The sequence below is a fragment of the Aptenodytes forsteri genome, unplaced genomic scaffold (genome assembly GCF_000699145.1).
Source record: "Aptenodytes forsteri isolate BGI_AS27 unplaced genomic scaffold, ASM69914v1 Scaffold760, whole genome shotgun sequence".
Taxonomy (NCBI): domain Eukaryota; kingdom Metazoa; phylum Chordata; class Aves; order Sphenisciformes; family Spheniscidae; genus Aptenodytes; species Aptenodytes forsteri.
Window position 1 is genome coordinate 422,455 of NW_008796108.1, and position 27,192 is coordinate 449,646.

Consider the following 27,192-nt stretch of genomic DNA (forward strand, 5'->3'; position numbering starts at 1 on the left):
AGAGGTAAATGAGTGGTGGGGGGATCCAGGAAACAGAAATACAGTTTCTCCCTTTTTTGTGTTAGAACATTTTGAAAAAACTTATTTTAGTATCTTAAAAAAAAGAAATATTTTTCTTAATTTCCATTTTTCTAGAAATGTTACCTTATCTTTTCCAGTCCTCTCTCATTATCATCAGTGTCTGCTTCTATAACAAACCTCACTCAAAGCAACAAATGCGGTTCTATAGACAATGTGCATGTAGGGCTCAATACTTTGTGTGAAGGTAGCTGATAAACTCTTAAGGTCCACGATCCCTATAGCAATAGTTCATCTCACAGGACTGGATGAGTAGGATAAAAAACAACGGATCAAACTTTTTTTTTTTCCCCAGAAGTGACAAAGGATAACTTTTACTTAAAAAAAAAGCTCACATTTATCTAAAAAAAAAAAAAAAGCCATCAGAAAAAAAGACTACTACTCAAAAATGTCTATTTACAATCTGTGAACCAGATACTCATTTACTCTAGTTCCACTGAATTAATTACTTGTACCCATAGACAACCTGACCAGGAATTTGTATTACTCAAGTCTACCTAAACAAAATTAAATATCTACCTCTTTTCAAGTGGAGAGTTGCAAAGTAACAACAATTTCCCTAGTGATATGCTGAGAAAGTTGAAGTTTCCTACACTTTGGCATTTCATGAAATTAAGAAACACTTGCACACACAAACCTCAAGATTCACACCTGAGCAATACAGCTTGTCCTCCCAGGAACAGAAGAGCATGCTGCAGAGAACAGGCAAGCTACATTACTTACAATTCAGGAAAGACCAGAACACACGCACACCTCTACTCCAGAGAAGTTGTTTTCGTTTGGTATCAGATAAAACCCAAAGGATGAATAAAAGAAAGAAGGGAAGGTCAAGACTAATCCTTGTCCCATCAAATCAACGCTAACTGCTTTTGTGTTCAATGGAGTCAGGAGTTCGCCCAAGGTTTTTGAACAGTGACGTCCTCCAGCGGGGCAGTGGGGCCAGCTGTGAACAATAACAAGACCTGGACACAAATTTTGCAAAAGACAACAATTTTTTTAAAAGGAAAAAATAAGAAGGCTGTAAAATACTTAATTAAAAAAAAAAAAAAGAAGAAAAAAGAAAAAAAAAACACCTTTAGAAACAGGGCAGAGTGGCTCAAAGCAAAGCAAGTTTGATAGTGGATAAAGCACAGTGCCATTGACCTTAGAAGTCTATCGAAAACCAAGGCTGACATCTAGACACAGGTCTCTGGTGAAATGAACTGGGTAACCTCGGCTCAGTTTGGGGGTTTATGGTATGTGTGCGTGATAGTAACAGCATGACAGACCCTTCTTATGGGAAGCTCTGAAATGAGTGAGGGGAAAAGAGGGTCCTGACATAGAAATCCTTCCAGATTAGAGATTGCCAGGCAATCCAGTGTGAATGCAGAGATTTGCAAGCAGAGGGCAGTGTTTCATGCTAATAGTGCTAAGCAAGGGCTCATTCTTGAAGTGAATGCCTGGAAGAGTATTATAATGTCACTGTTGGCGTTGAGAATCCTTGGGGAAGGTCAGCTGCAGTTTGAGTCCCTGGAGAGTTCTGCTGCTATGGGTTCTCTTAAACAAGACCTTCATTTGGCAGCATTTTGAAGGCACTGGAACGCCAGATGTTGCCCCAAGCATTGTTCCTAGAGAAGTTGGTCCATAGCTGGAAGTCAGAGCTCCTTTTACACATGATGGAGGAGTCATCTCAGTGGAGGTAGGTAGGTTGATTCCATCGGTACCAAGATCTGTTTGCAACACAGGGAATAAGAGCTACAATTGCCATGTTGTTAACAGTTTCCCCTTGAAATAAAAGTCATTATTACTCCACTTGTAACCTTACTTTGACTTGGCAGCCAGCAAATGATCCTTTGCTCCTGTAGGAAGCTCACAGCAAAATCTTCCACTGTGCTCGTGATTTCACATACTACCTGGCTGTTGGACTTCCTCCATGTAAGAGGAGGTCTGATTCACGGCACAGGATGATCCATGACTCAGAAAGCCCAGCAGCTATGGGTAACGCCCTCTGCTCTCTGTTGCCTTCCTACTTACGCAGCACGCTTGGTGCGATGTAGCAGAAACTACAAGCGCAGAGAGGCCTGAGCAGCACAGACTGTGGCAGAGGCACGTTCAGTGAAATAACCAGAAGGGCTCTGGGCCCATACGTGTGGCTTAAAGCTTTTGTAGCATCTAAAGGCAGGGCAGAGGAAAATCTTTGTTCTTGTTTCATCTGCCACTGTGGAACAGTTACTCTGCAGCAGAGCTCTCTGGGTGGCACCGCAGGAGAGAAAACTGGCTGTGGAGGGGGTTACCCAAGCAGAAGCAGCAAAATAAGCCTTCCTCTGCTTCCTCCACACAGAGAGTTAGTTTAGGACAGTCCTTATGGCCAGTGTTTCTATTCAGGTCTTTGGCTGCGCTTTTTTTTTTCCCCTTTTTTCAACCAGCAAAGTTTTTCAGGCAAAATTTGATTTACTATTTATCTTCAAGCAGAAAAATAGCCATATCCCAAGAAGCTTCAGGTTAGATGTGAAGCTTCATGTAAGAACGTGCCACCACGTTAGCTCCACATTGCTGGAGTCTCTAAGGGCTTGCACGTTCTTCTCTAAGGTCCCAATTGCTTGTCTCCCAAGCCCTCCGATGCCCTTGCCAAGGAGCGAGCTGTGGGCCCCCACTGCCTTACCCTGAAGAGTTGAAACCGGGAGAGTTCATTGCAGCTTTGGAGTTGCTCTGGGCTGTGCCGGGGCTGCTGGCATGGAGTGCACTGCCAGGGGACGAGGGCCTGCTGGAGTTCCCTGGGGAACACGATGATGTTACTGTGTAGCAGAGAAAGCAGAATAAGACTGGGATCTCCTTTTCCTGCCAAGGGCAGCCCAAGCCCAAACACTTCCACCATATCTTGTACCCATCCTGTTGTTATCTGATTCACCGTCTGCCCTGCAGCAGCAAGGCAGAATCTGTGCCCCGGCGACAGAGAAGGTGGGGGTCTCCAGGACTGCTCTCTCTGTGAATCGCACTTCTCGAAGGAGATCTGACAACGTTTTGCTGAAGAACCCCCAGGCACTCCTCTCGTTGGGCTTCTAGGTGTGCCTGGCTCCCAAACCTAAACACCCCGTAAAATTTGCCTAGGATTATCCTGGGAATGTTATCATCCCCAGGAAGCTTTCCATGCCTTTGTTCCAGCCAAGAGAAAGACTCTGCTGTTCCTATCCCTTGTACACTGGTTATGTGGGGATACTTTCCCTGGCCAAACCCAAGGGTCTTATTAAGAGTGGCCTGCAAATGTGACCTAGAAACCAAGTAGTCAGAGAGCAAGAGCAGAGGAAGGAGGGAAGGAATGGTGAGTGAGGCAGGTTTCTCAAGGCTTACCAGTCCCAGGCATGGTGCTATGCACCGGATTGACGGAGAGGGGCCCCAAGGACCCTGAGGTAGAGACCTAGAGAGAAACAGAAGCAAACAGTAAGCAGTTGGCACTATGAGAGTATAGATCACAAAATGCCACTCCTTTCACATTCCCTTTAGAGTGTGCTGGCTCCTAGGCAGACTTCTTATCTACATCTGAGGCTCCCACAGATATTACTATTCATACTCTAGGGTAGAAGCACCATTCCCATATCCAGGGCCATGGAAAGAAACCACAATGAGTATTACATGTGCCTGACACTCCCTACACAGGTCTAAATTTATGGATCAGCTATGGAAAAGCCTGAAATTATCAAACACAAGCCAAACTTTCTGGAAGTCCTGAGATCCGGTTGGTAGGAGCCACTGCCCTTTGGATGTTTCAGGCTGGATGTTCCTAGTCTGAAACTTCCCAGCACACTCTGGTCTTGGGCACAAATAATCCCTTTTCCTTTAGGGAGTTCTTGATGGGTGAGAATTCTCAGGTGACAATTAGGAATTTGGTGGCTGCAATCAAAGCAAGCCTGGGGCATTTATTGTTCAACCGTGATACTTTAACTACAGGCAACACGTTGTTCAGAATGACTGATGAGCAAAGGCATACTTTGTACAATGCATTCACAGGAAAACTATTCACCAAAGCTACTGCTTTAAAAATTCATGGCTTGCAAGCAGCATTTTGTGTTTGTGACTGTCGACCAAATGTGTTGTGCAACAAGCGACCAAACTTCTTGTGATGTTTTCCTGCCTTCTGATGGATAATTCCAAAACCCAGAAGACTTCAAGATAAAATATTGCTTGCGAATATGTGCTCTCCCTCCCACTCACATGTGCTCCAGCACTCGTAACACCGTAGGGAGGTTCCTGCCACTTTTATATGTGGAAGCAACTAAGCAACTATTAACTAGCAGAAATGCAATAGTAGCTCATTATCCACGGTAGCCACTGATAGTAGGACACGCTTTCACCAACTCTCACAAGAGTTTCTTGAAAATACACTTGCCAAAATGTGAATGTACAACATGAAAGAAGGACAGCTAGCACTACTGGAGTGTATTCTGCATTTCTGCAAAGACGTAAAACAACAAACTGATATGTAAATGGTTACCATTAGGTTTCAGAGTTAACAACTAAATTGACATGAGTGGATGTAATTCTCATTCCATGGAATGCTGATTCCTCCTCCATTAACTTTGGAAAGCTTTTATTTACCAATCTCAGGGTGAAAGGTTTTGGGATAGCACCACTATTTGGATAAATTATCCTACAATTAAACTGACCTGTGCCTTCCAGGAAACTTGTGTTTTCTTTCTATTGATTTCATTAATAGAATAAAAAGAAATGTTCTGTAAATGCGGGCGTGAGATTCCATTCAAGTTAGGATGTTGAATATATGCCCAATCCGTGGCTAGCCCAGCTGTCCCTCTGCACACTCCTGCAGGTGTAATCCCCCCCTGGACTGTGGAGTGAGCTTGCAAGCAACTCAGGGACTTGAACGTACAAGGAAATGTCTTGTCCTGTTTCCTTTTCCAGCAAACCCTGCTGCATTCCCCACCCCACCCTTCGCCTTTTCCCTTCTTGTCTGGGATGGCATGTAGAACTCCTTAATCCAAAATCTCTCACCAGTCTGGAATTGTAGATAGGTGATTTGATGGGGGATGGCATCGGGCAGCTGATCCGTTTTTCCTTCTGGCGCCGGTTGCAGAACCAGACCCGAACCACCTCCTTTTCCATGGAGAGCTGCTCTGCTATCAAGGATATCTCCTCTGAACTGGGCTTGGGGTTCTGCTGAGAAAGGGCAGGAGGTTAAAGAAAGCCCTGAAGAGCTGTAACTTACAGCATCAATGTATGCTGCTGCTGCTGGAAAGGCAGAGGACAAGGGTGGGGTTGGCTGTAAACTGGGGAGGGGAGAAAATTTGCTTCTAAGACAAAGGGTAAATATTTGGGTGAGAGATTATTTCTGTGAACCAGAAAGTGCCTCTGATTCAACGTCAAGTCTCATGGAATCAGTGGGGGATGAGTCACAGTACCTGGCCCTGTTATTGTATAAAGCACCATGCTCTTTGATCTTAACAGGACCCTAAATTATTGCTTGGGGGGAAGCTTATGGCTGGTGGTCTTCTTAGCGCTACACAGGACACACAAGCTCTGAGTGCTGTTTGTATGCCTACCTGCACCATCTCAGAAGAGCCATTTCTTCTCTTTCTTCCTCCATCCCTCATTTATAAAGGGAAATAATTGTACCTATCCTTTCTTCTGAGTCACTTATTTTCTGGTGTATTAGACAGCATTTAGCTCTATGGGTTTTGATCTGAGTTGGAGACTTGAGGGTCAAAAATACCTAGCACAGAGATGCCAAGACAGTTTTCCCATTACAAAGAATGCCTCATAGTAGCTAAAAACAAGGTGCCCATAATGACCTGACAATGATTGTCTTTTGTTCTCATTAACAGTCGTAGGAGGAAATTTTGATATGATCAGATATGAGGGAGAAACCAAGAAAAAAGGAGGGCTGGTGAAAAACAGTTTTGATGAAAAATTCTCAATGGACAAGTTAGTCCTACTGATTTAAAGCTCTGTTTGCTCTCTGTAGTGATTTTTCTTGAAAATCTTGATGCTTAAAAAGTAAAAGGCTCCACTTCTGAAATGATTCAGCAGCAGTATGTGGAGCAACTAGTTCTGTGGTCTCACAAGACCTGCTTAAGGGGGCATCCATTTCCGTGCTGCACCGTGGCCACACAGTTCCCGTGACACACGCCCGCAACTCGCAATGAGAAGAGGTGGGTGCAGGAGATCAGCTCTGGCGAGGGCACTGATCGGTGGAAGATGATGGGGAGGTGTGGTGATGAACTTGTAATTCCTTTAAAACAACATTTACCAAGGAAATAATTGGGTCTGATTTCTTTGTTTTTGACACTTTTCCTGTTAACCCCTTCAAGGGTTTTCTAACCTGCTATCAAAACAAACACAAAAAGAGATGTCCCTATTTGAGAATGCAGTGCTACTATGACCTAGCAAATGCCAGATGCAGAGAGAGTTCACAACACATTGAAAGATTTTCCCCTCACATCTTGAAATCTTTTCTCCAGCGTGGAGCGAATGTTGGTCTCAATGCTGGTTCGCTTCTTTCTTTTCCGTCCAAACATCTCATTCACTGAGGGGTAGGAATTGGAAGTGCTCATGGAAGAATCCAAAGGAGCAGATTCTGGGGAAAGGGAGGGGAAGAGAGATATTGAAGAAGATAATGAGTTCTTTTTATTCCTAGATCCTTTCTGGGAACTATGGTACCTCCTAAACTAAATAAAATGTTCCTACATTGCGGATCCTTCCTCTGATGGTGATTAAAATTGCTCCAACAGTCCTAAATCCATCAATGACCTTGTCCAAATCAGGAAACAAATGAAAGTGCTAAAATTTTAATCAATACACTATTTTTCCTTTTTCCAGCTTGATTTCCAGCCTGCTCTGATGGGGACCACGCATTTTCCAATGATTTACTTTCACACAGTTAAAGATGTTGACTTACACCACCGGGATCAGGCCTCCTGTAGCTGAGACACCTCCTGACACAAATTGGTCAAACATGCAACTCCCGAAGCACATGAGGCTAATGCCACTCCTACAGTGGCTTGCAGCCAGCAGAGGACACCAGCCCAATACTGCTACTACTGAGGATTCCCCTTGCAGTGATACCTTCTTTTTCTAATTACTGCTCATGGACTGATCTCTGAGCACTTTAGGAATCCCTTCCTACTCTTTCCAGTTTACACAAGGAGGGACTGAATGGACTAGCCCAGCGATTTGCCTTAGGCCATGCAACAGAGCAAGAGGCGATGCAGGAAGGGACTGCCCCAGACACCAAATTGCAATGTGAATCCCATATTGCCAGAGAGAAAGGACAGATGTGGTTTGATATCTAGGCTGCTATGCAACCCGCTGTGTGATCCACAGAGGAAAGCAGCCTGTTACCAGCCCAGCCACGGCTCTGAGAGGTCTCAGCTCCAGCTCTGATTTTCCTGGCTTTTATTGGAGGTTCCCGGATGGATCCTCTCGTCCTGGCCAAGACTGGTGGCGTTTCTGCATGTAATGTCACCTACCTGCGTCACTCAGCCACTTCTCCAGCAGAGGTTTGAGCTTGCACATATTCTTAAAGCTCAGGTTGAGAGCCTCGAAGCGGGAAATGGTGGTCTGGCTGAAATCATTGCCATAGAGCTTCCCCATGGCAAGTCCAACGTCACCCTGCCAGAGAAGATCCGAATCACAACATGAGCTCAGAAAAAACCCTCACAGCTTCCTGCTGTCAGACCACCTCCCAGGCTGCTTCCAGAATAGGTGCAGCCTAGTTTCCATGACTTGCCTTCCAGAGAAAGTGACTTCTCTTCCCATGGGAGTCTGCCCCACACCCCTGAGCCTTTGTGTATTGAAGAAGGTGCAGAAAATGAGGTCATGGTAACGATGTATTAGGAAGGGTTTCTCTCTTCATGTGTTTGGAAGGGGAAGCTCCAAAGAAAGCCAAACTGTATCCAATCCGGCCCTTCCTCCATCCACTCCTCTGCCACAAACTCCCCCAGCCCCACATGTCCACATCACAAGCGACACCACCCTTCCCATTGACGAGGCTGCTCACCTGCGTGAACCCCAATTTGATTCGCCTTTGTTTGAAAGTCTTAGCAAACTTTTCCAGCTCCTCCAGGTCACTGGGTTCCTCAGATGCTCCTGATGGAGTTAGGTGCTTTGCCACTTGCAAATGCTGGGGTACGTCCAGGTGGGGTTCAACCGATGAGCCAGGGAGTCCAGAACGGCCCACAGCCTGTCAAAACAACAAAAGAGATGCATAGAGTCACAAGACTAGAAAAGCATACCATTTCCTCTGCCATTTGCCCTTAATGAAGCAGCACTTTTTGTAGATGGGTGCTTCTCAGGGTGGGACTGTATGTTGGACTGAACATTGAGGCAAGTTACCTGTGATGCCAGGCTGGGTCCCGGTTGGGAGAGGAGAAGGCTGCCCTGTTGCTGAGGGAAGGAGAGGATGTTTGGCTGCAAAGCTGAGGAGAGAAAGAGAGATGCATTTGATCAGACCAGCTCCTTCATCAGCACCTAGGCAGCTGAACATCACTCTGCACGGGAAAGACTCACGAAGCTCTGAATGGAAAACATCAACTAGCTCTTGTTCAAAATATGAGAATTTTGGCCATTGCAAATGTGGATGGCTCTGAGTTGGACTATGAGAAAGGAAGGGTTCTTTTCACAGCTTTTTAGCCTGAAAGGGATTATTACAATGTGATATAGGTAAAATATCTCACCCACTGATTCCTGCCTGTAGCTCATTAACCTGAGGTTGAACTAGGGCATAGACATTTTACATGGACATCTAACTTTGATTTTAGATGCCAAGCAGCAGAGAATTTACTACATCCTTAGCGGTGATCTCTCCCAGTGCTTAATCATTGTAGCTATTAAAAAAATGTGCATCTTATTTCCAATAGAAGCTTTTCTGACTCCAACTTTCAGCCACTTGATCTTGTTAAAAAAATCCTGATCCTACAGTTAATCTCATGAGCCTACCCACTCTGCTTTCTACTATACATTTCATTTTGAAGTGTCATTTTGAAGCCACCTGACCCTTTCTTTTCTACCCCACTGTATTTCAAATAAATTGAACTTCTTTTGGAATATATAAACTGACACAAAATGATGAAAGGAAAAAAGAAGGGAAATCTATAAAACTAACAAAAACTAGTATTTATGGAGACTGCGTAATTGTTTAGTTGACAAACTGCCAAGTACAAGCCTATATCTCTTACAGGGAATGTCCTAAAGGATTAAGTAGCGACCGAAGCAGTGTAGTTCCCTAGACATTTAGTTAGGTTCTTCAAGTCTGTTGTGGGTGAAGCCTATAGAATTTAGTGAGGATTTATAACCTTTCTTGAGGCAATCAATATATTCTATTGATTGTAACTGACAATTATAGGGAAAACTATAGAAATTTATGGACTTCTGCTAAAAAAAAAAAAGGAAAAAAGATCATCTCCAGAATCAATCACTCCCCCCTCTCTCTCTTTCTGTCTTTCCTTTTTTAATTTAGATCTGAATGTGCAGGATCCCATTTATTTATTTAGATTGGTGTTTCAATAAGCCTTCTGTAATGCTGGAACAACTTTGAATTTCAAATGCAGGCTGGTAATGAGGTGCACATTTTTAACAGTGAAGGTAATTAATCACTGGAATGGCTTGCCTAGGGACATGGCGGATGCTCTGTCATTTGGAGTCTTTAAAATCATGATTGAACACCTTTGCAAAAGCTAAGCTCTAGCTCAAATGAAAATTACGGACTGGATTCAGGAATCACTGGTTTGACAGCTGATGAGACCAAGGCTGTGTTTTTGTAAGATGAAGACTTCAGCAGCAATATTTTGGCTGACAGCATTGCCAGCATCTACCTGGCTGCTTGTTTCCACCTTTACAGCATAGAGCTCTCACCCCCTTATTCAAGCGTGCCAGCATTAGGTGTTTAAAGGGCTGCACAATGAATCACATCAGGGCATAATGAATCAGACCTGGCAACTTATCTGGCTTAAAAACAGCTTTAAAACACTAAACTCAAACCAAAACCTGTGTCCTCTTGGAAAGGTTAAGCCCACAGCCAAGTCCCTTTGGCCATGAAATCCATGAACTGATGTACCCATCAGTCAGAACTCGGGGAACATTGAGGGTGTTCCCATAACGGCCCAAGGGACAACTTCAGGAATATTTTGTGCATCTCTTCGGTATGTAGAACGGTCCATCTGTATCTGTACCAAACAGCTAATTCCACAAAACAAATCTGTGCCTTCACTTTCACTCCCCAGTGGCTGTGCATGCACACAGCAAAGGGTCATTAAAACTTGGCAATCGTCTATTCAAATGGAAGTGCTCTTGCATAAAGAGCTGGCTACTGGCCAGAATATCCAGTCTTCATCAAGTCTGGAACCAAAAGGGGTCATGGCCAAACAAATGGCCATCTGTTGGAGGGGTTATAGCTGCCAAAGGAAGTCACATAACAGAAGAAACTCTAAATCTATAAAAGGAAGCAAGTTCTGTTTTCCAGTATAATGTGTTTCCTATTACACATGAATAAAAGCAGATGGTAAGCAATAGATTATCCTGACCCTGCCATTTCAAACAAATTAATTCTCGATTATTGTTATGTATACATCAAGTAGTTTCTTTATACATCACTCAGCATCATTTGGCAGAGAGAAGAGCTTATATACTGTCAATGAGAAGTAGGTTTCCCACTTGCCTACAATATAATAGTTTTCTTTTGGGGCATATGTACCATTGCATTCAAGCTGCAGAGATATTAAGATTTTAATTCTGAATTTTCATTCATACGGAGGGACCTCTGTGCTGGAATAAATCAAGAATGTGAGCAAAGGACTGAAGTCCCTTTGCCTCTGTCAGGTTAGGGATCAAAGACTACATTTGTCTGTCCACAAGCAGCATAAAAATCAATGGCATGCCTGTATCCCAGTTGTTGGAGAAATGCCATAAAAAATATCGGCAGTAAAAATAGGAACACAAGGACTTTCTCAAGCACTGAGTTCAGTCCCTCAGTCCTTTCATCCCTTTCATGGAGCAGATTACACTGTGTTTCAGAAGTAGTTAGACCTCCTGTCCTCTCCTGTCCCATGGCTTGGAGCGAGATTTGGGAACAACCACTGGCAACTCCAAACCTCTCAACTCTCATCCGCGGGTTGCTCCTGGCTAGTTAGACCTGTTTGTTCTAGTCCTTCCAGCATCGTTCTTCCACCAGAGCAGCTCAGCTCCTTCCCTGGATTTACTCTCCCTCTAAGGTACTTCGGCAGATCAGCTCAACCTCTCATCAGTTATCTGGAAGAAATGAAGAGTGCCAACCCAGCGAGGCTGGGAGCCCAGGCAGGCTGCAACTGCTCCCCAAGGAGCAGGCTCCTTGCTGTTTTGCTGAAAGCCAAACAGATGCTGTCCTGAATTTCAGAGGTGGGATCCCTACCAGGTCTGCAAAGACTGGCCCCAAGGTGGCACTCTCGGCGCACACAAGCCACAGATGCCAGGAGCACCTCCTGAACTGGACCCTTCCCAGAGCAACTACTGGGATCATCATCCCAGGTGCGGGAACCAGCACAGGGGGAAGAGCAGGGGAAAATGCAGCTGGTAACATAGCAGGGGAACAGACATCATCATGCTGGGAAAACGTCACAGACCAGATTAAAAGCAATAGTCATGAGGAAGGAGGTTTTTCCTAGATATGTATCTGCTTATAACAATGCCCCTTTCAGCTTTTATTGCTCTTACCTTGTTGCCCAGCCTGAGACTGAGACAGAAGAAACTGGGGAACTGACTGCATATGACCAGGAAGCAATACGAGCTGCTGCAGGGTGTGAAGAGAGCTCATATCCTACAAGGAAAAGCAAAGGGAACAAGAAAACTCAGAGATGTCTGCTCTTCACACAGCATCACCTCTCCTATAAAACTTCCCTGCTCTTTTATACTGTCCTTGACCCCGTTCACGCTTTTCATTTAATTGCCAACACACCGGATTAGTGTAATTCATGCACTGGAGAGCTACAGATCCAGAGGTACTCCAGATCTGAAGTTTTCAGCTGTATAAGAAGAATTCTGTGCACACACAGACATCCACATGGAGAACTGCCTACTTTTACCTGAAAAAGTCAGTTCTTGAAAATGACATTTTTGAGGTACTGGCAATTAAAACCTGGTTGTTAGAAGTAACAGTGAAACCTCTTGGATTTCAGTTTCTTCCAGATAATGTATTTCCAGAGAGTGAACGCCCTAAAATTACACAGGAAAGTGAAGCTGACTGTCCCATGTTGCAAACACCAAGAGCCTACTTTCCAGAGAAGGCTGATTTCCCATCCAGCCATGTGCTGAGATGGGAAAGAAGCAATACCCAGCAGCACCTGATTCTCTGCACCAACAGCAAACGCATTGCAATGGGCACAGTGATCAGATGTGAAAATGTTTCCTGTTCTTTGCCACATAGCTGCCAGGAATTCCCCTCCCCTGCACTGAGCAGAGCAGGCAATAGGTACTGAGAGATGAGGACTACATCCTAGCGCTCTTTCACATTACTGGGGTCCCAGCCTCAGGTCCTTTGTTGGGATTAGGGGATAAGAGTTTGCATTTGCTTGGGACAAATACACACACCCCCAAAAAATGCCCCAATAAGACCAACTCTCTTTAGAGGTACATTTTTAAAGGAACTCATTACTCAATAAGATGAGCTCTTTGAGCTTCTCAAGAACTGTTTTGAAGCTTTGGGGAAATTGAACAGTCCCCAAATTGTGTAAGGGATCTGAATACCCCGCGGAAGAATGAGGGAAGAGATTACTGAGCAGCTGCGTGGCCTTCTGGCATCTAACTCCCACTAGAATTTAACAAGAGTTAAGTGCTAAACTCCAATTTTTTTCCTTAGGAAAAAAAAATTCCCTCAAGGAATTAATGTCTTCTCTGGTGTAAATCAATTTCAGGCAACCTATTCAAGGATGGCCACAGTGGTTAAGATCAAGGGTTAATCTAGCCTAGAATCCTATCTCCGACAATGGCATTAACCAGACGTTCATGAAAGAGGAAGACCAGGGCAAGCATATCTAACACTTCCCCTTGGTGTTGTCTCAGCCTCCAACCGAAAATACAATTCAAGGGATTTCCTGAGCATGGTGTGGTTTGCCTACTTAGTAAACCCCCAAAGGAAATCTTTTCCAAGTACATGTCCAGTCTACCTTTGAACCCATGTAAAACTTTCTGCAGGAAAGAGGCTGAGGAGGAAGCTGACTTTTGCCAACGCAGATTCTCTTTTCCATTTTAGTGTCCATCACACTCTCAAGCCTCCTTTTGCCACTGTCAAAAGGCATAGAATCATAGAATCATAGAATCATTGAGGTTGGCAAGTGTCTCAAACCCAGCCTCTTCTCCGGAGGTTCACTAACCAGTGCCATTTCAGAATTCTGGATCCCTGAAGCAGCGAAGTCACTTACCCCCGCGATTTGGCTTCCGGGCATCATCGATGATCCCTGCACAAGGTGACCTGACCTAGGGGGGATTGTAGATTGCAAGGAGTCACTGAGGTCTTCGGTTTTAATCTGAAAAAGAGCAAAGTAATTGTAGCATTAGGGAGCAGAGACAAGGGGATGCAGGAGGTGCGGGGCAGTTAGGAGTCTGAGAGGCTGGAAGGGATCGGGAAGGGGCTCCTTTCAGAGAAAGTTAGAGGTCAGGACTCACTGCTTCCATCCCTGGCTTTACAGAAAGGCATGGTCATTCCCCACTTCTGCTCTCCAGTTTATAACATGGACATAGGTTTCCTGCCCTGCCAAGCCAAGGGGAGGCTTGCAGTTTGCTCAATTAAAACGCATTTATTAAAACACTTTTGGAAGTAACCAAGTTCCAGTGACTTAGCAAGGTTTAAAGCATGCGAGTGCTTTCCTCAGACAAAACACTGAGGCATTTTGTGGAGTTATGAGACACGAAGCAATTCTCCTTTACAGATCATGATTCACAACCCGATGGCAGGGTTGGCTATAGATAGCCTCTCATTTTGTTCTGCAGGTAGCAGAAAACAGTACAAGGGGATGGGAAAGGAAAGGTCATGAAGTGAAAGACCTCAAAAAGCAGTGTAATCTTCCAGACTTGAACACGCAGCACCCCAGGCACCAAACATACTTGCTCAGCTTCTACCAGAAAACAACAAGAAATTGTACTGGTCTGGCAAGGAAAAATCTGCTTCCTTAGCTAGAACAAGCTGTGGGGAAAGAACTAGAAAACTTCACAGGTGTCAGCCCTTTGTCCAGTGGTCATTTTGACCTACTTTAATGTTCAAGAAAGATTCCTGTCTACAAAAAAAATCATGATTTCTGAGTCCACATTCTTAAGAGAAGAATTTACCCTGGGACCAGACCTGAATCCTTGTGTCTGGTTTATTCCATAGTCTCCATGTTAATATCTAACATTGCTACTACATTTAAAAAAAAAGCAAAAAACTGTTACATCACTTCGTACTAGCTGGAATCCTTTGGTAAGGCTGACTGGGACAGGAGAGAGGGGAACGTGCAGAGAGTTTTTAGGTTAATTCCTGAAAGCTGTCTGAGGAGTGTCTACGCGCAGATGCCATGCACAGGAGACAAAAGTCATACAGAGTTCTTATAACACATTTTCTCTAAGAAAAGATCCAAGCAAACAATTTCCAAACTTAGGCTCAAGTTTTTCCTGAGCGTGGGAATGCCTGGAACAAGGTTCACATCATCAGTCCCATTCCTCATCTAAGCCTTTCCAGTGCAAGAAGAGGCTCCAGTTTCCACAAACTGGAAAAACCAGGAGGACACCAGAAAGGACAGGTCTTGAAAACCCTGTCCACGGGCTCAGCATTGCAGATTCACTCTTACTACTAGGGCTGAACCTCACCATCTCCCATGAAATTACAGCCGAGCCCAACATCCCCCAGAAGACAAGCGGAGTCACGTTTGCCAGGGTTTTGCAGTGCCGATGTGGACTTTAGGTCATACAACCTCCTACCAGCAGAGGGGGACAAGAAATTCAGCTTCTAAAAACAATGGCCCAAGCGAATATTTTTGGTTGAGGGAGGTTTTATTTCAATTTGGCTAAAGCAAACAAATACACAAATCTCCACAGGAGCAAGAGCAAAGGAGAAAATGTATCACAAGAGGCTCGCAGCTGCAGTGCAGGGAGCTGGCCCTGTAACATTAACCTCTGCATTTTGGAAGGTGCTACGCAGCGGGAAGAGAATTACAACATCTCTTTTCATTACAACTATAGCTCTGGACACTGCTAAAACTAATTTTGCAATAATACTAGCTCCTTGCAATAAGTTATACATGCTATGAATTCCAGTTCTTTCCTACCTTTCAGGTTGGCATGATCATCCCTCTTAGCCTGGCGAAAAAAATCAGATGGAAAGATCTTCTTGACCACTATCAATGCGGATAGTGTCTAAGTTACTCAATGTTAGACAAAAGGCTCAGGAGAACACACCGTAACCCCTGAGCCATCCAGCCACTGCAGGCAAATGGTTTTATGCGCGTTTTTCTTTCTGAGGGTGCATTAAAAAAAAGTCATCCGAGCCAAAAAGTAAAAATAAATATAAAAAATAAATAAATTACCCCTGCTTGCAATTCATTTATGTCTGTCTGGCACAATGCAGTCATCCAAGTCTGAACAGTCCCAAAAAGAAAAGATATCCACGTCTTAGAGAACAAGGCACTTGATCCCGCCTAAGTTATGATCCCAATAGGAGTGGAGTGTTGAAGAAGCACGAGCCATTTCTAAACTGAAATCAATTTTTACAGCTGCCAAGCGGAATGATTTGGAAGCATTCCAGGGTGAAAGGGGTGTGTAGCTGCATCCCAGCATCACACAATATGAGAACGGGAGGTGGGTTTGGCAAAGGACCGGTTCCCAATTTAAAAACAACAACATCTCCCACTGCTCCTTCCCCCGTCCCTGGAATTCTCTGGCTCCCTCCTGCGCAGTGGGCGGGAACCTGGGTGTTCTTGACAAAGCCTTCTCCCCTGCACCTATTTTCATTGGGTTTAGGCTCAAATTTACCTCTCCCTCCTCTTCCTCTCCCCAACAGGCCTGCAGCTGGCTAATTGTTCATTAGCGAGAGTTCGGGGTATATCCAAAACTTTTGGGATGGTTTATGCAAATCCTGCACCTTCATTTTTTCCCTGGCTAAACCGGCAGTATTACCAACTGTACATTAAAAAAACCAAAACCAAAAACCCCAAAAAACCACACACATTGTGGGCGAGGCCACTCAATATCATGAGACTCCCTTAAAATAATGTAAATTTCAAATTAATAAAACAAGGGGAGGAGTTGCCTTCTCCTTTCCCAGTGCATCTGACTCGTATTTGCAGGCATTTTCTACTAATATGAGAAAAGTTTTCTTTAAGGAACCGAAAAAGGTTGAAACTATCACAGAATGACCTCACGTAGGTGTTTGATGCGAACCCTGCTAAAACATTACAAGTGAGCAACAGTGGTTTAGTTAAAACCAGGACCAGATCCCACTGTGGTTCCTCAGGACCTTGGTTTTACAGGACGATCAGAGGGGGAATGGGGAGCAAGAAGTCATTGAGAGCAAACCTAAGTTTCTTCCCATTGAATTTGCTTTGGGGAAATAACGCTATCTAAGGAAAAACGAACTTGTAAAACAGCGGGACTGAGCAACGCGCTACAAACACATCCTGCTCACTGACAGCTAGGGAGAGGTGCGGAGCCTGGGTTGCCAGCTGGGAATCTGCAGGCACCTTCTTCCCCCTGGGCTCGAGGGGAGTCTCCGGGCAGGGCTGGGAGCAGCTCCGAGCTCCTCCCGAGGAGGTAACGGCAGGTGGCGGCACCGGTGCGTAGAGCTACCTAGGGCTGCTCCGGGCTTGGAAAGGAATCGCACTCGCAAATCTCAAGTGGGATGTTTTCACAGCCTTAAAATAGGGTCAGCTGCCCCCAAGCAATCAGAGTGAAAAACACAGGAAGGGTGACTGGATGGAAAGAGAGTCCTTTCCTTAGTTGGCTAGGACATCTGCTGGGCCTGGCCAAGGATGGATTGTTTCTTACCTATCTCTGGCCTAAAAACAAAAACAAAAAGCAAAACAAACTAAGAAACATATTGAGGGCGATGGAAAATGATCAAAGCTCTTCAGCTTGCTTGCGTAACCGATTTGTGGAAGGTGTTTCATAAACATTTCATAAGAAGGAGAATTATGAAGAAAACATCTCCCAACCTGCCTGCAATTACTGCACAAACTCTTCCTTACCAGTAGGAAGAAGGGGAGGAAAAAAAAAAAAAAAAGTACATCTGTTTTGTAACTGATCTGTGAACTTTTGGCAAACATTCGGCTCATTACCAGTGGGAGAAGGGGGGGGGAAAAAAAAAAAAAAGTACATCTGTTTTGTAACTGATCTGTGAACTTTTGGCAAACATTCGGCTCATGAAAACATCCTGCAGACATATTGCAAAGCTGTAAAAAGCCAGCCTTACATGAGGAAGTTGGAAAGATTCACCTTAGCAGCTCCGATTTCACCACGTGGAAGGCCATACCCTTCCGACAGACAGACTGACCGACCCACATTTGATTCAGTGGACTGACGGTCGGATCCCATTGGTTGGGCAGGACTCTGGCTGCAGCCCTCCTCGTCTAAGCCCAGCTTAGGGTCACTGCTCACTGGTAATCTGAATTGGTCTTCCTCATCTATTAGACACCAAAGCAGGCAGCCTGAATGCAGCCCCAAGACACCTGCTTTTGATGAGCACTTCTGATGTAATGTAAGCACCGCTCCGCCATCCTCTTCACAAAGGGGACCCACCGACTGATTCAGCACCCAGAGCCTCGGATGCTTTCCCCAAATCTAGGTAAGAGATCCCCGTACCCTGCGAGAGCGAGGCCGTTAAAGCCATGTCAGCCTTCTCCAGTACCAGTTATTAGGCAGGAACTGTGGTCGTTATTGTAAGATAGAAGACAATTGTATTTGTTGTGTAGTTTCTATTTAGACGGTAACCTCTTTGAAACAGATATTTATCTGCCTTCGTATCTGGCTTATCTCATAGTCAGCAAGTCACAACTGTTTAAGAGTTTGACTTACTCATATCCCTCCCTCCCCTCGTTGCAGAATGGTAAGGCTATTTCACTGGATAGAGGAGGATCAGGTGCACACAGACTTAAGAGAGTCTGAGCCAACTGCCCCTCGCTGAAAACGAACAGCACGGTTCTTCCAGGGCTGAATCACTCCCAAAGCGCTACTCAGTACAACAGGGCTGTCTGAAGCTGCCCCAGAGTGATCTGCCCGAAGTCAAGGGAGGAAGTTCTATGGTAGAAACAGGTATCAAAGCTGGATCCAAGGCTATTGCAGTTAACTAAGCCTTCCCACCTTCCAATGGCGTAAGTGTACTTCTCTGTGAATTACCCGCACACGTGGGCACCATAAAATAAAAGACACACTAATAATAAATTATAGCAATAATAATAATGGGCTTGCAATTACTATTTCCACATGTACTATCCTGCATGTACGGCAAGGCTTAACAGACACCCAGGAAGAAACCAGAAAACCCTTATGTCAATGCAACGATATTCACCCTATAACATTTGATATCCTTTCACACTGAAGAGTGGGATTTTTCAGAAGCTGTCAGCATGACAAAAGGGGAGTTAATCCCACGCTGAATGCCTAACAGCCTATATCCTAAAACTCAGCAATGACAGCACACTGAAAAATTAAAATGTAATCCCTAACCTCAACACACCTGCATCACAGCTATATGAGGCCTTTGAGTTTATTAACTGAGGCCTGATCTGATATGCTTTATCCTCTGAGCTTCAGCTCAGGATGTTAATAGTTGTGCCTTAGCTGTAGTAAAAGTGGGGGTGGGAAATAAAAACTTTAAGAACAACTGAGCTACATGCTTCACAAAAGAAAACTAACAGAACCACACTCAGCTTTACATTCAGGGGCTTTCTGATGCAGCATTTCCCTAGTGGTTTTGCTTTTAAACAGAGAACAGGAAAAAGAAAGAAGTCACCCATCTCCTCTGTGCTGAACGATAAACCTCAAAATGATGACGTGTAGCACAGCAGGCTTCAAAAGCAGGCGCTGAGCAAGGGAGTGGAGAACCAAAACCAGAGGTGGGAAGAGCATCTGCCCTGGATGGCCACGCTCATATCAGTGCCTGCTCAGGTAGGCGCGTCCTGACGAAGGGCTGCTCTCTGCATTAGAGACTGTGGCCTCTGCAAGAGCATCAGGAGCACAGAAGCCAGCTAGTGCTTTCGTATGGTGATCTGTGTTCAGGGAGCACAGAACTGGCAAAAAGATACTGCAAAGCAACAATTTACAGCATCTTCGCTCTTACTGTTGGTACTCAGGCATGTGGTACCTTCTCTGCCAAGGCCTGTGGACATGCCAAATTGGAGGTATTTAAAAAAAGGGGAGGGGGAGATGGCATTTCTTGGTCAGAATGGTGAGAACCTCCAAACAAAGCATGGAAAACAATTTTACCACCATTAAGGCTGTGATTTCCCTCATGTCTCCATTCCAGGATTCTCCCTGCCCATTCCTCCCTAGCCATCCTCAGCCCAGAGGTCCTGCTTTTCTGCCCCAACCTTCTCATACATTGCAGCACTGCTCCCCGCACCTCTCTCAATTTCACTTGCCCAACTTCCAAAGCTCTCCAGAACTCCACCTCTGCCTACACCTTTGTGCTTATCATCTCTGCTCCCACCCTGGGCTGCATCCCTGCCCCTTTCCTTATCAATCCGATTTCACACACACCAGGCTTCATGGCTTCTCCCATGCCCTCTTTCATGCTCACACAGGTTCCCTGGAGCCTAAACATGTTCCTGTTGAAGTCAGCAGCAAAGTTGCCTTATTGTGCTTTTCCGGGGCCAGAACCAGACCTTTAGCTGTTCTCCAAATTCCCCGCATGAAAAATTTCCCCTTTCCATGGATCTCTTGTCAGGGGGAGCAGACTGTGATTGTCCTGTATTCTCTGTGCCCTCTGTCTGCCAAGCAGTCACAAACCATCTAAATACCTGGCACTGCCTCCCTGCTGTACAGTACTGATGTCCCCGGGTCAGTCATCCATGAGGAGGGCAGAGCAGTGTCCACCTAGCGAGTCATGGCGCAGGTAGCCCTCAGTAGCAAAGCACTTTCCACCACATGCCACGTTTGAAAGGAATTAACTTGGAATCAGACAGCTCCCGTGACTGGGCCTGGCTCCATCCCAGCTCCGCAGGTTTCTCTGATTGGTTCACGGTAGTTTTGGCACCAGTTGCTGCGCCCCAGGGAACTGGGACACAAGAAGAGCAGCTAGAGGGATTGCATTAAATACACACAAGTAATATAATTAAAGAAGAAAGGGAGAGTGAGAAAGATCAACTTCGCTGGAAACTATCACATAGTTTTTCATTTTGGGTGGAGGGAATGAAGTCTAGTGATTGAGGGGAAGAGGGAGCTCAGAGCCGGTTCTCTGCTCCCAGCTTGGTGGCTCTGGACAACTTCTATGTGTTGGGGAAGCAGGGAAAGAGGGTTTCTTGCTAGCATAAACCCAGCGTCTGACTCCTAAGGGGCTGAGCAGCCTCGGTTCAGCCCACTGATTTCACATGGAGCACTAGCAGATCAGCACCTCTGGGAAGAGAAAAAGTGCACTCTGATGTCAGGCTTCCAAAATTAGAGGCCTTGCTTGAAACCCCATCACCTTCACCTTTTTATGCTATGACTTGCCCTTCTGCGAAATGGGTGTAGGGCCCCACCCTTGCTGGGTGGTGCAGGCTTTTGATTGAATTCTTGGAGCTCACCAGATGAAAGGCCCTCAAGAATTCAGAGTCCTCTCCTTATTACTGATGAGCCATTCTCTAGTAGGCAGAAGAGTCATACCCATGCACAGTAGTTCGTGTAACTCACCGCTTAAAAAGGTGCCGGGCAACCTAAATAGTGGTTTGACAGTGACAACCATGCCTTGAGCTTAGTTTCTATTGTAGAAACAATTGTTATGTCCCTTTAGGCAGGTCCATGAAACTAGGGCTTGTCCCCTGCAAGCCTAGAAAATATTTCCCAAAGGATGATAGGAACCCAGTTGGAGCAGGGAATTTGCACGAAGAGAAGACCTATCTGTCTCTCCCTCATCTCTAAGACAGCTTTGAAACAGCTGTACAAGATATATTGCCAGTGGACCAAGGCAACAAGCGTAGGAAATACCTTATAAAGATAGGTTGCTCTTTAGAAGCCTGGAGCAGGAAAGCAGGAGTTTGTGAACAGACTGCAGCTGGACCTTAAGGAACAGACACAATCCAGCTGACTCTGAAGCAATGCGGGGTTGTTGTCAACTGTTATTGGCTAACATAAAATTACCTCAGTGGTTTCAGTCCACCACTTGAGAAAAAATTTTAAAAGGCTAAATCCTTCCTCCTACTTCCATCTCCCTTTCCCTCATAAGCTTCCCCAGAGACTCAGTGGCCTGTTTTGGAGTTCATTCCCAGCAATCTCATCTGAGGGCCTCTGCAAGGCGCCAGAACAAAACTAGCTTGAAGAAGGGGTTCCTCTACATATCTGTCCTAAGCAAAACAGTACCATATATAGAAACAGAGGACTTTCCCTCAAGCCAGGGCTTTCTCTGATGCTTTCCCAAAGGGCTGCATTTCAATGAAGAAACAGCACACATACAAATTTATGCAATCAGTCTATCCCTAGGACAGAGCGAGGAAACTTCAAAAGCGAAAGGCCAAGGTAGTGTTCAGCTTAGATCCAGTGTCAGTCAAGGCAGGTATGGACAGCCAGGCTGATTTCCAGTTAGTGAAGGCTCAAGAGATGAAAAGCAGATGCAAGACTTAGGCTGATACCCTGGGGCAATGCGGAGAAGAAGAGAGAGTGAAATCTGAATTGATCCCCAGAGGGGAGAAGGAAGCAGGATGTGAACCTCCCCTTGAGAGGAGGGCAAAACAGGAGTGGGATGGAAATCTGAAGGGCAGACTGAAACCTGAACTACCCACAGGGAAAAGCCAAGCAGGAACAGAAATGACATATAGGGAACACATGCGATTAGGGGGAGGTGGGAACACAAAGTGGAATGAAAAACTATGAGAGAGATCCCTGGGGGGAGGGAAGCCCTGATTGAGCAAAATTAAATCTGCAGGGAGTTTTGCATCCCAGATATTAATAACAAACTACCTAGCAAGTTAGGCCCTTCTTTCCACCTTCAAAAGGATGGAGGGGAGGAAGAACTTGTCTGTGGTTGAGCACAAGACTATGAATCAGAGAATCGGAGTCCGTATCCCAGCTCTGCCAGGGAGCAGGTCCCTGGATTACAATACGCCTCAATGTCCACAGGCAACTGTCCTATAAAGCATCCACTGATTTCAACTGCAATCACGGTGCTCAGCACCTTTGGGAAAAGCCAGGTAGTCAGTCTGTGTCTGCCTCATCTCTAAGACAGTGTTAAACACCTCCCTACCTTCCGGAGGCACCGGGATGCTAAATTCATTAGCAAAGTACCTTCAGAGGTGTGGGTGGAAAGTACCAAACAAGGTCAGAGTGTTATTAATGGCACTGAAAAAGAACCACCAGTGATTTTAGATCTCAGATGCAGTTTGTCCACTTTAATTTCTCATATCATGTGTCTACAGGACATCAGCTGTGAAGACCTGAGACCCTATTACCTCAAAACAACTGTTGAAAACCCCACATAGACCTCAAAAATTAAAGTTCCCTTGGACAATGACTGTGTCAGATACGAACAGGACAGGGAGATGAGTTAAATAAGCAGGTCCTGAGGGAGGGGAACCCCTTTGGCACCTCTTGCAGAGAGCAGGGCAGTAACACACAGGATCCTTCACCTGGTTTTGGAAGGGAGGAATTTTTCAACGGACTCAGTCCCTCAACCACTCTTTTGTGATATACTAGCAGACACACTCAATTAGCAAAAAAAAGTCTAGTCAGGTCCCACTGACTGGGAATCTTAAGCAGCTCAATTATTTAATGCTGACTGACCATTGGAAGAGAGAGATTTTGAAATGTGTCCCTTACAGTCATGTGCAATGGTCAAAATGGCAACGTGTACAACCCAACGCGCAAATGTAAGTGGTGAGCTAATGTGCATATGAAATACGAGGCCACTTCAATTGCATATCTTATTTCCTTATTTTGTTCTGGATGCTTCCCTTTGTGTTCTGAAGATCTCTCCTGCCCCAGCAATACATCTCCAAGCTACCTCCTTTTCCCAGGTAAATCTATCCCAAGATCCTATTTCTAGGAATCCTGTTGGAAAGAGATATATATCCTCATTACATCCCCTGACTGGTGTAAACCAAAGAAAATAAAGTAATAGGAGTAAAGAACCAACAGGAAAATTTAAACTCTGCTGAGCCCTGGGCTGCTCAAGCACACTAGTGCCTTCTTGTCTGTCTTAAATACTGTAAAGTCTCACGGCAGGATCACCTTTACATTGATAAAAATATCAAACCTGTCATTATCATTAAACAAATGACAGCCTGTCTGCAAGGGTTAGCCTTTTGCTGGAATGAAACTGCATGACATATTTGGATACAGAGCACATGCAGATCCTGCTAAGCCTTTCCTGCACTGGTAACACATAACCTTTCAGCTTTATTTCAAAAGAGACATAATCTCTCCCAGCACTGGAGTGCAGCTCAGTGCTTGAGAGCGTGAAGGGGCTTGGAGAGGACCTCTCATTCCCTCCTCTGGAAGGAGGGGAGATCTGAGCCTTCCTTCCTCCCTGGCACTCAGAGACTGCATTGCCGCAAGGACCAACAGATGACACGGTCCTACACGTCACTTTCCTGATTCAGCATCTGTGTATTTTCCTCCTCCAGCTTCAGATCAATGCACAGCACTATGTGCTGGGCTACAACACTCACGCCATGCACAGAAGCCCTGTGGGCTCCCAAAACCATCAGCCCTAGCTCCACGTGTGTATTCCAGAAGGCAATATTATCTCAGGGATTAACTCCAGACACGGGGTGAATTACCTGGCTCTCTGGAACAGCTCTCTTCAGAGCCATCTACAAAAACAAACAATGCAGTATTTCCTTAAAGGCCGAACGCTGTGTATACCGATGGGGAAATAAACCAAACAAGACCTGGTAAGACCGCAGCAGCATCACCTGGTGAGGATCACCACATTACAGTGAGGAAAAGTTCTGATTTCAACACTTTCAGTCAGATCTTTTCCTGGTCCCACTCGATGCCCTTTCGTGGCAAGACTCTGAAGCCACGTTTGCCGAGTTACTCAGTTCTGTCCCTGACACACTCTGGGCACAATCCCAAACCATCAAGAAGCAGATGTCCCTATGCAGGTTGCAAGCACTGAAGGTGAAAGTTTATTACCGTCTCTTTGCATTTCCCTTGATATAAACAGGAAACAACCAGCATTAGACTCTCTAAATAAAAAGCCAAACCAGATAGGCAAGGCAGAAGATGCTTCTTTTTCCATACACACCCTTTTCCCTCTCATTCACATACAAATTACTGTTGCATCCAGGTGGGAGGAGAGTTTGAAGAGGGGAGGGGGGAAGAAATGTTTGCCAAATAGGTTGAGGGATCAGAAGGCAGCTTTCTCATAAAGCGCAGGGCTGACCCACAAACTGCGAGAAAACCTCAAACTCCGCAAGAGTTTCCCTCCTCCCCATTTTCAGGGTGAGAGCAGCCACAGCAGGGAATTGGTAGGCAAGTAAGGGGTCTAACCAGGTCACTCCACCCTTCTCTTCCCGCCTGGAGCATAATATGGGAGGGAAACAGACCTGAAATGTAGGCCATCTACAAAGACTGGGGGAGAGGCTTAAATGATGTGAGATTTATGATCTTCAAAGTGATTAGCGCCCAGCACTCCAAATAAAGTCAAAGAGAGCTCAGCAGCTCTTGCAGTCAGTTTGGAGTTAGGTTTCAAACCATACTTCTCTGGCTTCAGTTTGAAAACTTGAATTGCAAGGTAACAAAAAAAAAAAAGCCACCCAAAACCAACCTCAAACCCCAAACCAAAATTAAAAAACCCACCAACCTCCTTCTCTGGCTTGAAAACTTGAATTGCAAGGTAACAAAAAAAAAAAAAGCCACCCAAAACCAACCTCAAACCCCAAACCAAAATTAAAAAACCCACCAACCTCCACCCCTAATGAAAGAGCTCAGCACCTGAATCTACACGAAAACACTTTGATATTTCCATATCTCCCTTCTTCCTTTTTCTCGTCATTTGAAATCTGTTTGCTGAATTGAAGATGAATTCACCAATAGCTGAGGTCAGCCTGAAACGTGAGTGTATAACCCGTGTGCATTTGGGCTCATGCTCATTTAAAAGAATAACAACCATAACAATAATGGCTCAAGTCTACGCATGGCCTTGAGAGGGCCAAGAGAGGGAGACAAAGAGCCATTTGCGCACGCCTATGTCCACTCACACGGACTGTTACAACCCCATCCCTGACATCGCTGCAAAACCCCTTCTGTGGACTCTACCTATGTTGTGGGGAATCGCACCAGATTAAAAAACAAACATTAAAATGAGCTTGTTCACAGGCTTTTGCTTTTTAAACCTTGCTAAGTCCCCAGTCGGGTTTGCTACTCAGTTACACAAACAGATGGGCTGGCACAAATGAAAGGGATTTTGCGGTACCCCTTTAGTGGAAGGAGAAAAACAAAAGTGGGAAGTGAATGTTACAAAAGACTGTCAGAAAACCACAATCTCTTTTTGGGAGGGAGATGTTTCTCTCAAGAAGACTCTGGCCCAAATCCTACTGACTTGAGGCTGTCTGCCCCTACAACTTTACCAGCATCCGCTCAATTCAGTGGCATGCAGGGGACTAGGACCTTAAAGATAATGGGTCAAATCATCAGTGGGTGTAAATGAGCGCTGCTTCACCACAGTCAATAACATTTCCTTGATTAACCCCAGCCCGGCTTCCAGTTCTAACATCTTTGCGGTGTTGCCATAGGAAAAGTTTGCAACATGTAACAATCTTGTATTTTCATAGCTTATTTCTATCTTGAGGGAATTTTCTTTTATCACTAGTTATAAGCAGATTGGATTCTTCTCTTGGCGTGTAGAAAACCTGTGCTTTGGGCTCTGCAATCCACAGAGCTGGAGACACAAGACTTTTTGTTTTCAGCTGGGTATTCCAAAAACCTGGAAGATGGCTGAACGTGTTAAGACACCTTTGATAGGAAGTTACGACCCACCCAAAACCAGAGCAGCCAAACCAAACAAACAAACAGCAGCTTGCTGACATCTGTCAGACAAGAGCCACCAAGGCAAGCTTGAAGGACAGGAAAGTCACAGCGAGAAGCTTCAGCTGCCTATCTGCTGCTAGCAGGCAGCCTTTGCAAAGGATCGCAACCCTTGAACTCGGGGAATGCACGGTTGGAAGCAGGCAGGTTGCTATACTGTCAAGAGTGCCAACATCTGCTTCAAATGCTAGTGACTGCCTGTGGAGTTACAGCCCCTTTTGCTTTCCTCGCTCCAGCTCCCCAGTCAACCCCTGGAGTCCTCCAGCAGATCAGTGGGTTAGCTCTCTAGACCTCCTCTTTTTCTTTACAAGGTCTGAGTCCAGCTCCACTGATGGCCACAGGAGTCCTTAGCTCTGGACTCAGAGAGGATTTTCTCATGTGTCTGCACAGATTCGAGATCCATACTCTCCAGAGACCTGTAACCTTCTTGCCTTTGCAATTCTGACGTGAGATTTGGGGATTTCTTAGAGCCACGTATGAAAATCTCCAGGCACTCAGTGAGAGAGGGGTTGCTTTTAGCTGCATGAAGCAGGAGGATAACAGCAAACACAGCAAAGACAACGGTCCCTCACACGTTCATTTGCAATTAGGGCTTGCTTGCCCTGCAAGAAGCACTTGCTTTTATCTGCTGTCGCTTTCCCCACTGTCTTGCAAAGAGGAATCTGCAGTTGTAGGCAGGCCTGGTCTTGACCTACGCACTCCAAGACCTCAAACCACCTCATCTTCAGTCCTTGCTGATATTCCTGTGAGTCAGCCCCATGCTCTTAGACTTGCATACCACAGTGCTTTCAGCGCCAGTGTCACAAGCAGTAGAAATGCATGGGGCTTTGGGGCGGGATTTGCACATTTGCCAGTGTAAATGAGGTCCCTTTTGTTTCTAAATGACAATGGAAAAAAATTAAAAAGCCAGAAAAAGCCTCAAGCAATTGGTGATTTGAAGAAACTCTATAATTAACTGAACTTCTATGAAATAGG

The 27,192-nt window shown here is 45.2% G+C and overlaps 1 protein-coding gene across 1 annotated transcript in view; it reads right to left on the bottom strand.

Moving 5' to 3' along the window:
• Positions 1-1,747: 1,747 nt before the first annotated feature.
• Positions 1,748-27,192, bottom strand: part of POU2F3 (POU class 2 homeobox 3) — a 42,332-nt gene continuing 16,887 nt past the window's right edge. Inside the window, exons 5-14 of the mRNA XM_019474029.1 lie at positions 13,455-13,559; positions 11,752-11,854; positions 8,401-8,483; positions 8,066-8,248; positions 7,536-7,677; positions 6,507-6,643; positions 5,062-5,223; positions 3,406-3,472; positions 2,720-2,852; positions 1,748-1,787 (exon numbers count right to left, since the gene is read on the bottom strand). Of these exons, the coding sequence (XP_019329574.1) occupies positions 1,748-1,787; positions 2,720-2,852; positions 3,406-3,472; positions 5,062-5,223; positions 6,507-6,643; positions 7,536-7,677; positions 8,066-8,248; positions 8,401-8,483; positions 11,752-11,854; positions 13,455-13,559 (1,155 nt within the window). The remainder of the gene's footprint in view (positions 1,788-2,719; positions 2,853-3,405; positions 3,473-5,061; positions 5,224-6,506; positions 6,644-7,535; positions 7,678-8,065; positions 8,249-8,400; positions 8,484-11,751; positions 11,855-13,454; positions 13,560-27,192) is intronic.